General features: G+C 38.4%; 1 protein-coding gene across 1 annotated transcript in view; it reads left to right on the top strand.

Moving 5' to 3' along the window:
• The window catches only part of LOC116468278 (transmembrane protease serine 11F), a 79,736-nt gene that overhangs the window by 37,033 nt on the left and 26,563 nt on the right, over positions 1 to 16,140 (top strand). Inside the window, exon 3 of the mRNA XM_032151898.1 lies at positions 3,007 to 3,125. Coding sequence (XP_032007789.1) covers positions 3,007 to 3,125 — 119 coding nt within the window. The remainder of the gene's footprint in view (positions 1 to 3,006; positions 3,126 to 16,140) is intronic.

The following is a 16,140-nucleotide window of genomic DNA, read 5'->3' as shown; positions in this document are numbered from 1 at the left end:
AATTATATGGTAAATTATATTTTCAACAAGCGTTTTCATGACCCAGATAACTTTTTCAGGATTTTTAAGAATCAATTGTTAAACCACTTGTTATGGGATAAAAAAAGTATGCTTTATAGAGTTGCATGAAATATTTTAAAGATTTTAGTATTTAGAATTATGTTTTAACAAAATCCAGAAACCCAGTTATCTAAAGCTGTTTTTTAAGTTTGGTTTCTTGAAAACCTAAAGAGTAAAATTTGCATTGAGATAGCATCACTTGTCTTCCTGTTCTATAGGGCTGGATCCACTTCCAGGAATGTAGGGATTTTACTTTCCCACAAAATGTTATTCTCCCATGAAATCCCAAGAGCCAAGCATACCTGGTTTTAATCTCAGGTTCACCATAAATTACTTAGGTGATCTTCAGCAAACTTCTTTTCTACTTCACTAAGCTTCAGTACTCTTATGTAAAGGGGTATACTATTATTTTTACTTCAGAAAATTGTTGTGATGATTAAATTAGATTTGTGTTTTCACACAGTGCATGTTCTCACAAATATTTGCCATTATTAAATTGGATTTCTACAATGGCTTCCTAATTGATCTTTTGTAAAACTTTATTTAATGTTGAATTTCTTCATTGGTGAAATGAGCTGAGCATATAATAAAGATTCAATAAATGGCAAATATCATGTTCTCTGCATATAATGACAATTCAATAAAGGAAAGGTATTATTAATTAATACAAAAGTTCAACATTAACATAATTGCTATAGTATAGTGACTAATACAGTTATGCTTCATATATAACTTTTATACATATATTAAAATCACTTTTACTTCTACGTGATTCCAGAATATGCTTTTGCCTAACAGGGAAATTCTTACAGACAATATAGGGATATGTATATGATAATTAATAGAATAGCTCTGTCACTGTGGGATCAATCTTAATTTTAATCTTTTTTTGTAATAAAACTTTAATTGTGAAATCTTGTCAAGATGTACCTTGAGAAGTAGCTTGAATTAATTAAATTTAATAAGATAATATATGTGAGAGCTGATTAGACAGAGTTTAGTGTATGTTAGGAACTTGGTAAATATTGATTAATTCATCCACGCATCCATCAGTAAAAATAAATAAATATAAATTGTCAGCAAAACAGCCAAATAGATTGTAAACTGTTGTGGTAAAATGTCACCCTGATTCATATTTCTTGACATCTCATTTTGAATGAACAAAATGTATTTTTTTAAAGAAGTAAGATAATGCTTAGAATCAATTTTGTAAGTGGAACAAAAAAGATACAAAATTGTGGTGATAAGCTATCTCAGCCAAGTAAAACAATTATTTTAACAGAATAAATAAAAACCAAAATTATAACATCAATTACTTCTAGATATTACAGTTACAGATTTTTATTATCTTGTATATAATTTTCTGGTCATTCCAGATTTTCTGATATAGCATTTATGATCTAAAAAATGTTTTTAAATGAATGTTTGTTTTTAACATTTAAAAAAATTTAAATGAATATTTAAATGTTTTAAACATTTAAAGAATGTTTTAAAATGAATGTTTAAAATGCAGTAAGAGATTGGAGATTTGGCCAGGTGCAGTGGCTCACACCTGTAATCCCAGCACTTTGGGAGGCCAAGGCTCATGGATCACTTGAGGTCAGGAGTTCGAGACCAGCCTGGCCAACATGGTGAAACTGTTCTCTACTAAAAATACAAAAATTAGTCGGGCGTGGTGGTGTGCCCCTGTAATCCCAGCTACTCAGGAAGCTGAGACAAGAGAGTCACTTGAACCTAGGAGGTGGAGGTTGCAGTGAGCTGGAATGGTACCACTGCACTCCAGCCTGGGAAACAGAGTGAGACTCCATCTCAAAAAGACAGAGAAAGAGAGAGCGAGAGAGAGAGATTAGAGATTAAATGGGTTATAGTTACAGGATTTAAAGACTGAAAAATTAATTGGATATTGGAAATGAGGATGAAACCAAGCCTTGGGTGACCATGTGGATGTTGGAGCTGTTGACAAAGAGAAAATACAGGAAGTGGAGCAGGTTAAGTAAATGAGGGAGTAAATGATTATTTCACTTTGGAAATATATTAGAGGTGCCTATTTAATGTGCAATAAGCAGTCTTCTGAAGTCATTGATGCAGAATTGAAACTCATGACAAAGATTTGGTCTGAAGATAAAGAATTTAGGAGTCATCAATAAATAGTGGGTAAGGCCATCCCAGTTAAGATGACCAAAAAGTACTTAATATGACCAGGTCAAAGATAGAATCTTTGAATGCCAAGGAGAAGGGTGGAAATAAAGAGCTCACCAAGATAACCACGACATGTGGCCAGGGAGGAAGGAAGAAAACTAGAAGATGGCTTCATAAAACCAAAGATAGGTTTTCAGGGAACTTGATGTAGGCTACAAGGAAATCAAGGAGTAAACCAAACAAACAAAACCATGAAAGACATTACAACAGTTGTCCTTGACAAAGACAGCTTTAGTGGTGTGTTAGGAACAGATTGCAGAGAATTAGGGAGTGAATGGGAAAAAAAGAAGGTGAAAACAATAAATATGGACTTCTACTTAAGTAAGCTTAGCAGTAGCATAGAAATATTTGACAGCTTGTTCAGTGTATCTTCATAATACAGCTTATGTCTGATATACCTGTTAGCAATTCTTTGAGGGAACTGATGACATTTACATGACTTTCAGCAATTGCTTTTGATATTGTCTTTCCACTGTATGTTGCATGTCCAATTTTATGAATATTTTGATATGCATAAATATGTATAAATGGAGTGTTATGTATGAGTACTTTGGGATCAGAATTTTTTATTTTAACCAGCAGCAGTGGTGAAATTACAGAATATTTGAAAAGTATCTGCAAGAATTTTTGCACTAAGTAGAAATAAACTACATTATTGTAGCCTATTTAGCAGGTGTGGGCAAGACATAGGGGACAAAACAACTTATTACCTTTAACCATGAGACTTTTGTTTGTTTTACGTTTCAGATGATAAGTCTTTCTATTACCTTGCCTCTTTTAAAGTCACAAATATCAAATATAAAGAAAATTATGGCATAAGATCTTCAAGAGAGTTTATAGAAAGGAGTCATCAGATTGAAAGAACGGTGAGCTCAACAGAAATTTTAAATGTTTATTAATGTGTCTTTTGCATCAGTTTGAATGTGGGTGTTATATAGGAACTTAGTCTCAATTTCTTCTTTTGTATAATGGAGATAATACAGTATGTAAGTCATATAGTTGTGAGGATTAAATTACTTAATATGTATAAAATATTCAGTATACTGTGTGCACCATCAAATGTATATAGTAGATTAGAGTAGGCAACTAATTAACTCCTGAGAAATTGTTGGTTGAAACAAATGTTTCTCTATTTTTAACTCTTGATTTTATCTTTTTTGATTCATTTTCTTTATTCTTTTTTAACATAACAATATAGAGTTGCCACAATCAGCTTACCAGTTTGTTTATTTTGACAGCACTTAAAAAGATTATATAAAAGGACATGGTATATCTATAATTCTTGATATTAGTCTGAAATCTAGTTATGACTCACGTATTTTGTTTTTTAAATAGCTTATGTATTTATCAAGTTATTTCTAATTTTTTAAGTATATTGGGTGAGCCATCTCCTTAACTGTCATAGCAGAAAGGCAGAGAGAATAGTCTTCCATTTTTTGTCCCATGAAAAGCATGGCTATGGAGATCATAGATTTGTTTAGCAAAATTCAGTGTATTAGCTTCAATTGTAGTCTTTTAAACTTATAAGAGTTATTCTAGAACCAAGAATTAATGGCCAAATAGGAAGAGCACTATGTTAATATGATTCTTTATGATTAGCTTTAGACACTGATCTCCTTTAATAAAAGATGAGAACTTTAGCATTCCCATTCTCCCTCACTATACTATCCTTTCTCTGTATTATTCACAATGTGAGAAAATATTTACAATTTACCCTGTTATTTACATAAGTTGATTCTAAATGTTGAAAAGCAATAAGAGCATTTCCATTTCCATGGCTATTCAAATGGCGTTTTTGTTTTTTACAATTATGACCACAGTTCTTATGCCATTCAAATAATGTTCCTGGAATTAAGTATGAATATATTTTCTCTCTCTTTCGTGTGTGTGTAACACCTCTACCATTTTACTGTATTATCAGACATTTCCAAGGTCTTGATATTTCTTTAAATCTTCTTTTCTAAAACCTTATGTTTCCTGCTCCATTTCAACTAGTTGCGCTGTAGGTCCACTTTACAAAGGTAAACCTAACCAAGACAGGACTGCACCCTTTTGTGAGATCCATTGCTTCTTGCATCTCATGTTTTCGTTGATATAGTAAGATATGCCCTCAAGTACCTTTTCTAAGAAAAAGTTCATGGGATGTAAAATTTATGAATTATTTCATACTGAAAAAATCCTGTATTCTATATTTCACTCAGTTGAAAGTTTGGATGCACAACTTTAAATCGAAAATCATTCATTTCCCTAAAAGTTCATGTACTGTGATGCCTCTGCCTTTTTTCTTTTTGCTTAGGATTGCTTTGGTGATTTGGACCCTTTTTTGGTTCGGTATAAGTTTCAGAATAGTTTTTTTTTTTCTAATTCTGTTAAAAGTGATCTTGGTACTTTGATAGAAATAGTGTTAAATCTCTAAATTGCTGTGGGCAGTATGGTCATCTTAATGGTATTGATTCTTCCAATCCATGATCAGGTTTATGAGACAACGTTTGTTTTGTCTCTGATTTCTTTCAGCAGTGTTTTGTAGTTCTCCTTGGAGGGATCATTTACCTCTTCGATTAGATGTATTCCTAGGTATTTTATTCTTTTTGTGGCTATTGTAGATGGGATTGCATCTTGATATTGCCGTCAGCTTGAACATTATTGGTGTTTTAAAATGCTACTAATTGTTTTATGTTGATTTTTTGTATCCTGAAACTTTAATGAAGTTTATCAATTCTGGGAGCATTTTTTGTGAAGTCTTTGTTTTCTATACATAGAATCATATCATTTGTGAAGAGAGATTGTTTTACTACTTCTTTTTCTATTTGGATGCTTTTACTTTTTTCTCTTGCCTCATTACTCTGTGTAGCACTTCTAGTACTATGTTGAATAGGAGTGGAGAGAGTGGGCATCCTTGTTTTGTTCCAGTTCTCAAGGGGAATGGTTTCAGCTTTTGCCCATTCACTGTGATGTTGGCTGTGGGTTTGTCATAGATAGCTCTTATTATTTTCACATATGTTCCTTCAATGTCTAGTTTGTTGAGGGTTTTTATCATGAAGGGATGTTGGATTTTATTAAAAGCTTTTTCTGCATCTATTGGGATGATCATGCTGTTTTTAATTCTGTTCATATGGTGAATCACATATGAACATATGCTTCGGCGCGAGCCGAAGCAGGGCGAGGCATTGCCTCACTCGGGAAGCGCAAGGGGTCAGGGAGTTCCCTTTCCTAGTCAAAGAAAGGGGAAACAGACGGCACCTGGAATATCGGGTCAGTCCCATCCTAATACTGCGCTTTTCCAATGGGCCTGGAAAACGGCACACTAGGAGATTGTGTCCCGCACCTGGCTCGGAGGGTCCTATGCCCACGGAGTCTCGCTGATTGCTAGCACAGCAGTCTGAGATCAAGCTGCAAGGCGGCAGCGAGGCTGGGGGAGGGGCGCCCGCCATTGCCCAGGCTTGCTTAGGTAAACAAAGCAGCCAGGAAGATCGAACTGGGTGGAGCCCACCACAGCTCAAGGAGGCCTGCCTGCCTCTGTAGGCTCCACCTCTGGGGGCAGGGCACAGACAAACAAAAACTCAGCAAGAACCTCCACAGACTTAAATGTCCCTGTCTGACTGACAGCTTTGAAGAGAGTAGTGGTTCTCCCAGCACGCAGCTGGAGATCTGAGAACGGACAGACTGCCTCCTAAAGTGGGTCCCTCACCCCTGAGCAGCCTAACTGGGAGGCACCCCCCCAGTAGGGTCAGACTGACACCTCATTCAACCGGGTACTCCTCTGAGACAAAACTTTCAGAGGAACTATCAGACAGCTGAATTTGTGGTCTCACGAAAATCCGCTGTTCTGCAGCCACCGCTGCTGACACCCAGCCAAACAGGGTCTGGAGTGGACCTCTAGTAAACTCCAACAGACCTGCAGCTGAGAGTCCTGTCTGGTAGAAGGAAAACTAACAAACAGAAAGGACATCAACACCAAAAACCCATCTGTACATCACCATCATCAAAGACCAAAAGTAGATAAAACCACAAAGATGGGGAAAAAACAGAGCAGAAAAACTGGAAACTCTAAAAAACAGAGCACCTCTCCTCCTACAAAGGAACGCAGTTCCTCACCAGCAACGGAACAAAGCTGGATGGAGGATGACTTTGATGAGTTGAGAGAAGAAGGCTTCAGACGATCAAACTACTCTGAGCTACGAGAGGAAATTCAAAACAATAGCAAAGAAGTTAAAAACTTTGAAAAAAAATTAGAAGGATGGATAACTAGAATAACCAATGGAGAGAAGGGCTTAAAGGAGCTGATGGAGCTGAAAGCCAAGTTTCGAGAACTACACGAAGATTGCAGAAGCCTCAGTAGCAGATGCGATCAACTGGAAGAAAGGGTATCGCTGATGGAAGATGAAATGAATGAAATGAAGAGAGAAGGGAAGTTTAGAGAAAAAAGAATAAAAAGAAATGAACAAAGCCTCCAAGAAATTTGGGACTGTGTGAAAAGACCAAACCTACGTCTGATTGGTGTACCTGAAAATGATGGGGAGAATGGAACCAAGTTGGAAAACACTCTGCAAGATATTATCCAGGAGAACTTCCCCAATCTAGCAAGGCAGGCCAGCATTCAGATTCAGGAAATACAGAGAACGCCACAAAGATACTCCTCGAGAAGGGCAACTCCAAGACACATAATTGTCAGATTCACCAAAGTTGAAATGAAGGAAAAAATGTTAAGGGCAGCCGGAGAGAAAGGTCGGGTTACCCAAAAAGGGAAGCCCATCAGACTAACAGCTGATCTCTCAGCAGAAACTCTACAAGCCAGAAGAGAGTGGGGGCCGATATTCAACATTCTTAAAGAAAAGAATTTTCAACCCAGAATTTCCTATCCCGCCAAACTAAGCTTCATAAGTGAAGGAGAAATAAAATACTTTACAGACAAGCAAACGCTGAGTGATTTTGTCACCACCAGGCCTGCCCTAAAAGAGCTCCTGAAGGAAGCACTAAACATGGAAAGGAAAAACCGGTTCCATCCACTGCAAAAACAGGCCAAATTGTAAAGACCATCGAGGCTAGGAAGAAACTATAGCAACTAACGAGCAAAATAACCAACATCATAATGACAGGATCAGATTCACACATAACAATATTAACGTTAAATGTAAATGGGCTAAATGCTCCAATCAAGAGACACAGACTGGCAAACTGGATAAGGAGTCAAGACCCATCAGTGTGCTGTATTCAGGAAACCCATCTCACGTGCAGAGACACACATAGACTCAAAATAAAGGGATGGAGGAAGATCTATCAAGCAAATGGAAAACAAAAAAAGGAAGGGGTTGCAATCCTAGTCTCTGATAAAATAGACTTTAAACCAACAAAGATCAAAAGAGACAAAGAAGGCCATTACATAATGGTAAAGGGATCAATTCAACAAGAAGAGCTAACTATCCTAAATATATATGCACCCAACACAGGAGCACCCAGATTCATAAAGCAAGTCCTCAGTGACCTACAAAGGGACTTAAACTCCCACACAATAATAATGGGAGATTTTAACACCCCACTGTCAGCATTAGACAGATCAACGAGACAGAAAGTTAACAAGCATATCCAGGAATTGAACTCAGCTCTACATAAAGTGGACCTAATAGACATCTACAGAACTCTCCACCCCAAGTCAACAGAATATACATTTTTTTCAGCACCACACCACACCTATTCCAAAATTGACCACATAGTTGGAAGTAAAGCTCTCCTCAGCAAATGTAAAAGAACAGAAATTATAACAAACTGTCTCTCAGACCACAGTGCAATCAAACTAGAACTCAGGATTAAGAAACTCACTCAAAACCGCTCAACTACATGGAAACTGAACAACCTGCTCCTGAATGACTATTGGGTACATAATGAAATGAAGGCAGAAATAAAGATGTTCTTTGAAACCAACGAGAACAAAGACACAACATACCAGAATCTCTGGGACACATTCAAAGCAGTGTGTAGAGGGAAATTTATAGCACTAAATGCCCACAAGAGAAAGCAGGAAAGATCCAAAATTGACACCCTAACATCACAATTAAAAGAACTAGAAAAGCAAGAGCAAACACATTCAAAAGCTAGCAGAAGGCTAGAAATAACTAAAATCAGAGCAGAACTGAAGGAAATAGAGACACAAAAAACCCTTCAAAAAATTAATGAATCCAGGAGCTGGTTTTTTGAAAAGATCAACAAAATTGATGGACCACTAGCAAGACTAATAAAGAAGAAAAGAGAGAAGAATCAAATAGATGCAATAAAAAACGAAAAAGGGGATATCACCACCGATCCCACAGAAATACAATCTACCATCAGAGAATACTACAAACACCTCTATGCAAATAAACTAGAAAATCTAGAAGAAATGGATAAATTCCTCGACAAATACACCCTCCCAAGTCTAAACCAGGAAGAAGTTGAATCTCTGAATAGAGCAATAACAGGTTCTGAAATTGTGGCAATAATCAATAGCTTACCAACCAAAAAGAGTCCAGGACCTGATGGATTCACAGCTGAATTCTACCAGAGGTACAAGGAGGAACTGGTACCATTCCTTCTGAAACTATTCCAATCCATAGAAAAAGAGGGAATCCTCCCTAACACATTTTATGAAGCCAGCATCATCCTGATACCAAAACCTGGCAGAGACATAACCAAAAAAGAGAATTTCAGACCAATATCCTTGATGAACATTGATGCAAAAATCCTCAATAAAATACTGGCAAACCGAATCCAGCAGCACATCAAAAAGCTTATCCACCATGATCAAGTGGGCTTCATCCCTGGGATGCAAGGCTGGTTCAACATACGCAAATCAATAAATGTAATCCAGCATATAAACAGAACCAAAGACAAAAACCACATGATTATCTCAATAGATGCAGAAAAGGCCTTTGACAAAATTCAACAACCCTTCATGCTAAAAACTCTCAATAAATTAGGTATTGATGGGACGTATCTCAAAATAATAAGAGCTATCTATGACAAACCCACAGCCAATATCATACTGAATGGGCAAAAACTGGAAGCATTCCCTCTGAAAACTGGCACAAGACAGGGATGCCCTCTCTCACCGCTCCTTTTCAACATAGTGCTGGAAGTTCTGGCCAGAGCAATCAGGCAGGAGAAGGAAATAAAGGGTATTCAATTAGGAAAAGAGGAAGTCAAATTGTCCCTGTTTGCAGATGGCATGATTGTATATCTAGAAAACCCCATTGTCTCAGCCCAAAATCTCCTTAAGCTGATTAGCAACTTCAGCAAAGTCTCAGGATACAAAATTAATGTACAAAAATCACAAGCATTCTTGTACACCAATAACAGACAAACAGAGAGCCAAATCATGAGTGAACTCCCATTCACAATTGCTTCAAAGAGAATAAAATACCTAGGAATCCAACTTACAAGGGATGTGAAGGACCTCTTCAAGGAGAACTACAAACCACTGCTCAATGAAATAAAAGAGGATACAAACAAATGGAAGAACATTCCATGCTCATGGGTTGGAAGAATCAATATCGTGAAAATGGCCATACTGCCCAAGGTAATTTATAGATTCAATGCCATCCCCATCAAGCTACCAATGACTTTCTTCACAGAATTGGAAAAACTACTTTAAAGTTCATATGGAACCAAAAAAGAGCCCGCATCGCCAAGTCAATTGTAAGCCAAAAGAACAAAGCTGGAGGCATCACGCTACCTGACTTTAAACTATACTACAAGGCTACAGTAACCAAAACAGCATGGTACTGGTACCACAACAGAGACATAGATCAATGGAACAGAACAGAGCCCTCAGACATGATGCCGCATAGCTACAACTATCTCATCTTTGACAAACCTGACAAAAACAAGAAATGGGGAAAGGATTCCCTATTTAATAAATGGTGCTGGGAAAACTGGCTAGCCATATGTAGAAAGCTGCAACTGGATCCCTTCCTTACACCTTATACAAAAATTAATTCAAGATGGATTAAAGTCTTATATGTTAGACCTAAAACCATTAAAATCCTACAAGAAAACCTAGGCAATACCATTCAGGACATAGGCGTGGGCAAGGACTTCATGTCTAAAACACCAAAAGCAATGGCAACAAAAGCCAAAATCGACAAATGGGATCTCATTAAACTAAAGAGCTTCTGCACAGCAAAAGAAACTATCATCAGAGTGAACAGGCAACCTACAGAATGGGAGAAAATTTTTGCAACCTACTCATCTGACAAAGGGCTAATATCCAGAATCTGCAATGAACTCAAACAAATTTACAAGAAAAAAACAACCCCATCAAAAAGTGGGCAGAGGACATGAACAGACACTTCTCAAAAGAAGACATTTATGCAGCCAAAAAACACATGAAGAAATGCTCATCATCACTGGCCATCAGAGAATGCAAATCAAAACCACAGTGAGATACCATCTCACACCAGTTAGAATGGCCATCATTAAAAAATCAGGAAACAACAGGTGCTGGAGAGGATGTGGAGAAATAGGAACACTTTTACACTGTTGGTGGGACTGTAAACTAGTTCAACCATTGTGGAAGTCAGTGTGGCGATTCCTCAGGGATCTCGAACTAGAAATACCATTTGACCCAGCCATCCCATTACTGGGTATATACCCAAAGGACTATAAATCATGCTGCTATAAAGACACATGCACATGTATGTTTATTGCGGCACTATTCACAATAGCAAAGACTTGGAACCAACCCAAATGTCCAACAACGATAGACTGGATTAAGAAAATGTGGCACATATACACCATGGAATACTATGCAGCCATAAAAAATGATGAGTTCGTGTCCTTTGTAGGGACATGGAGGAAACTGGAAAACATCATTCTCAGTAAACTATCGCAAGGACAAAAAACCAAACACCGCATGTTCTCACTCATAGGTGGGAATTGAACAGTGAGAACTCATGGACACAGGAAGGGGAACATCACACTCCGGGGACTGTTGTGGGGTTGGGGGAGGGGGGAGGGACAGCATTAGGAGATACACCTAATGCTAAATGACGAGTTAATGGGTGCAGGAAATCAACATGGCACATGGATACATATGTAACAAACCTGCACATTGTGCACATGTACCCTAAAACCCTAAAGTATATAAAAAAAAAAATAAGGAGTATTGGCCTGATATTTTCTTTTTTCATGTGTCTCTGTCAAATTTTGGTATCAGGATGATGCTAGCTTTGTAGAATGAATTAGGGAGGACTCCTTTCTTCCTGATTTTTTGGGAATAATTTCAGTAGGATTGGTGCCCATTTTTCTGTGTATGTCTGGTAGAATTTGGCTGTGAATTCATATGGTCCAGGGATTTTGTTGGTTTGTAGGTTTTTTATTACTGATTTAGTTTCAGAACTCATTATTGGTCTGTTCAGGTTTTCAATTTCTACTTGGTTCGATCATGGAGGTTATATGTTACCAATAATTTATCTATCTCCTCTAGGTTTTCTAATTTACATGCATGGGGTGTTCATAATAGACTGAGTATTTCTGTGGGATTGTATTTCTGTGGGATTGGTTGTAATGTCAACTTTGTCATTTCTGATTGTACTTATATGGATTGTCTCTCTTTTCTCTAATTTAGATAGCTATCAGTCTTGTTTATTCTTTCAATAAACCACAAATTTGGTTTTGTTGATCTTTTCTTACAGATTTTTGTGTCTCAATTTAGTTTCGTTCTGCTCTGATTTTAATTGTCTTTTATTTTGCTAGCTTTGGTGTTGGTTCATTGTTGTTTTCCTAGTTTCTCTATGTGCATTGTTAGATTGCTAATTTTAGATCTTTCTAACTTATTGGTGTACGTGTTTAGTGCTATAGACGTTCCTCTTAACACTGCTTTAGCTGCATCCCAAAGATGTTGATGTCTTGTGCCTTTACTGTCCCTAATTTCAAAGAAATATTTGATTTTTGCCTTAAATTTGTTGTTTACCCAAAGGTAATTCAGGAGCAAGTTGTTCAATTTCCATGTAGTTGTGTGGTTTCGAGATATCTTCTTGGTAATGATTTCTATTGTTATTGCATTGTGGTATGAGAGTGTGCTTGCTGTGATTTTTTTTTAATTTATTGAGGCTTGTTTTATGGGCAAATACTTGATTTATCTTGTAGTATATTCCACATGCAGATGAGACAAATATATATTCTGTGGTTGTTGGGTGTAGTATTCTGCAGGTGTTTGTTGGGTCCAGTTGGTCAAGTGTCAAGTTTTTGTCCACAATTTCTGTGTTAGTTTTCTGCCTCAATGGTCTGTGTAATGCTATCAGTGGGACTGTTGATGTTTCCCACCATAACTGTGTAGCTGTCCAAGTCTTTGTAGGTCTAGAAGACTTGTTTTATGAATCTGAGTGCTCCAATGTTGGGTGCATATATATTTTGGATGGCTGAGTCTTCTTGTTGAATTGATCCTTTTATCATTATGTAATGGCCTTGTTTTTCCTTCTTTACCATTCTTGCTGCTTTTGTTTTCTGTTTGCATGACAGATCTTTCTCCATCCCTTTACTTTGAGCCTATGGGTGTCATTACACGTGAGATGGTTCTTTTGAAGGCAGCAGATTGTAGAATCTTGTGTTTTTATCCAACTTGCCACTGTATGCATTTTAAGTGGGACATTTAGACCATTGACATTTAAGTTAGTATTGATATGTGATATTTTTTTCCTGTCATGTTATTAGATTGTTTTGTAGATGATTGTATAGTGGCTTTATGATGTCTGTGGGCTATGTACTTAAATGTGTTTCTTTGTTAGCTGGTATTGTTCCTTCATTTTGACATTTAGCATTCTCTTAAGGACCTCTTGTAAGGCTGATAGTGGCAACGAATTCCCTTAGCTTTTGCATATATAAAAATAATTTTATTTCTGCTTTACTTATGAAGCTTAGTTTGGCAGGGAATGAAGTTCTTGGTTAGAATTTCTTTTCTTTAAGAATGCTGAAAATAGGTCCCCAGCCTCTTCTGGCTTATCAGGTTTCTGCTGAGATGGCCTGATGAGGTTCCATTTATAAGTGACATGACCTGTCTTTGTAGCTACCTTTAAGATTTTTTTTTCTTTTGCAGTGACCTTGGTGAATCTGATGACCGTATGCCTTGAGGATTGTTGTCTTATATTGCCTCCTGTAGGAGTTCTTTGAATTTCTTGAATTTGCAGGTCAACTTCTCTAGTGAGACTGGGGAGATTTTTGTGGATCCTTTGCTTAAATATGTTTTCCAAGTTGTTTGTCTCTCTTCTTGTCTATCTGGAATGCCAGTGGGTCATAGGTTTGGTCTCTTTACATAATCTCATGTTTCTTGGAGGTTTTGTTCTTTTTTAAAATTTCTTTTTTCTTTATTTTTGCCTAAGTTGATTCAAAGAACTGGTCTTCGAGCTCTGAGATTCTTTCCTCAGCTTGGTCTATTCTGTTGTTCCAACTGTATTATAAAATTCCTGTAGTAAATTTTTCAATTCTAGGAGTTTAGTTTGGTCCTTTCTTAAAGTGGCTATGTCATCTTTCACCTCTTGGATCATATTACTGGACTCATTGGATTGGATTTCAACTTTCTTCTGCATCTCAATGAGTATCCTTGCTATCCAGATTCTACATTCTATATCTGTAGTTTTAGTCATTTCAATCTGGTTAAGAAACATTGCTGGGGAAGTAGGGTGATTGTTTGCAGGCAAGGAGACAGTCTGACTTTTTGAATTGCCAGAGTTCTTGCACCTATTCTTTTTCATATGAGAGGTCTCATGTTCCTTTATCTTTTTGAATTTGCTGTCATTTGAATGGGGCTTTTTTTTTTTTCATTCTTTATTTCCCTTGAGATTTGGGCTGTTGTATAAGTTGAGTATAGTCTGTTGTCTTCATTTCTTGGTACTTTCAGAGGGCCAGAGTTCTGTACTGGTCTTTATTTGTGGCTAGATTCTTGCATGGGTTTCATAAGCATGTGTTCTGGAAGAATTTTGTTGGTGTTACAATTAAGACTGTGATCCAGTAGATGGTGCTTAAGAGTAATGACTGGCAGATAGGCTGTTAGCTGCCCTGCTCTTGTGTATTTCAGTGTGTTTGCAACAGTGCTCTGTGGTGGCGTTGAAGAGAGATGATGCTCTTACCAGGTCCATCCCTGTGCCTTAGGGGGCCCCCTTTAATCACTGGCACCATGCCCTCATTTCCTTAGCCTCAAGGGGTGCCCAGGCAGGCTGTGTTTCTGCCTCTACTAGTGATAGTCCAAGCCAAAGATTAGGTTGCCAAGAAATCTGCAATGTTGTGGAAGCTTGGTGGAGTCAGAGCAGATTGTGGGGTATATCTGAAGGTGGTCTGTTGATGCTTTGACCTACTGTCAAGGGTGGGGGATCTCTGGGCAGGGTGGTGTTGTCATGGGTATGCAGCTTATGTGGTGCTCGTGGCTCACAGTTTTTTTGCCCAGCAGATAGCTGTGGGGCCTGCCCAGCTTGTTCTCCCTCACCCAAGTTTCCTTCTGTTTGCTCTCTGAGTATCTGGCCCAACCAGCTGGTTTTGTCCCAAGCCTTCTGTACCCAGATCACTGGGCTATTAGGTGTCCGGAGCTGTGGTGCTTCTTTGGGCAGAGGCAGTGGCTGTCAAACAGGCCACACTCTTTCTGGATTATCCCCGTAGAGGGAGGCACACCAGCTTCTGTACCAGCCCATGAATCCATGTCTCACTCTTCTCAGTGTTCTGAGAGTGAGGGCTCTTCCCCTGCTCAAGCACCAGCCACAGATCTCAGCTTGGCACTCGTGAACTATGTGCTCTAACCCGACGGGGTTGAGATTGAGCCTGCAGCTTTGTCTTCTGGCCTCTTGGGGTTGGAGACTGGCTCTGCTTGGGGAGCGGATATGCTCGCAAACCAGTAAAGCACTCGTACTGGGCAGTGGAGGTTCTGCTGTGCGCATGTTCTTGTGGGAGCAGCCAGGTAGCATCCTTGGGAGGGGCTGGTGGACAGCCCGCTGTACAGAAGAGACACACCCCAGTCTCATGAGAAAGGCAGCCCTGCTCTCTCCTGGCCCTGCAGTCAGCAGAGGAAGGGGGAGAGCCTTGGAGGATGGGTTCCTGTGGCCGTGTTTTGCTGTAGCTGCCCCACATGCAAAACCCTGTGGGACCCATGCAGGCAGGAGCTCTCTCTGCCGACTCTCGAGGCAGATCCCCTGCCGATTCAAGTGTCTATGGGGGTCGTGGGGTCTCTTGTAGGTATGATCCTAGAGATCCTCAGCAAGAGTGAATGGCCTCACAGTCACTTCATTCACCCCTTCCCTAGTTGCTGTTCAGGGCCGGGAGCTAGTCCTAACATCCAGCAAGACCACACAGGGTTGCCAGCTTCCTCATCTTCAGCCTCTGTGTCTGCAGTGCCTCTCTGTCAACTCTGAGTGTTTTCTCTCCCAGACATCTGTTTGATGTATGTTGGCTTACTCAATATTTTGGTCTCTCTCAGTGGGAAAGTTCCTTTCTGGCTGTATCTGGGCAGCCGTCTTGCCACTCCCCCAACAAGATCTCAGTTATTTTTCATTGGTGGCAAAGAGAGGAGGTGAGTGAAACATATCCACTTTAATGATATATTAATACTTTAAATCATGGTTCTTCAGCAAAAATGTTGAAGATTATCTGTCTCTACCATCTTTCTATGCCCAAAAGCCACATGAAAGCCATACGTGTGGTAGAGTTTGCATGGAACTGTTTTGTTTAAAAACTGGATTTATATTTTGACAGTACTCCATCGTTTTTGCCAAAGTTAAAAAAATGATTATTCTGATAATTAAAACAAGATACTAGTTGTTTACATACTGAGACTTGCTAGTGTGATTAAATTAATATTAATTACTTAAAATTAATGTGTGAAGTATCGCTACTTAACTAAATGGAATGCAGGAATGATTTATCAAGTAC

This window comes from Hylobates moloch, unplaced genomic scaffold (genome assembly GCF_009828535.3).
Source record: "Hylobates moloch isolate HMO894 unplaced genomic scaffold, HMol_V3 SCAFFOLD_2, whole genome shotgun sequence".
NCBI classification, from domain to species: domain Eukaryota; kingdom Metazoa; phylum Chordata; class Mammalia; order Primates; family Hylobatidae; genus Hylobates; species Hylobates moloch.
This window is presented reverse-complemented; position numbering and strand designations above follow the sequence as displayed.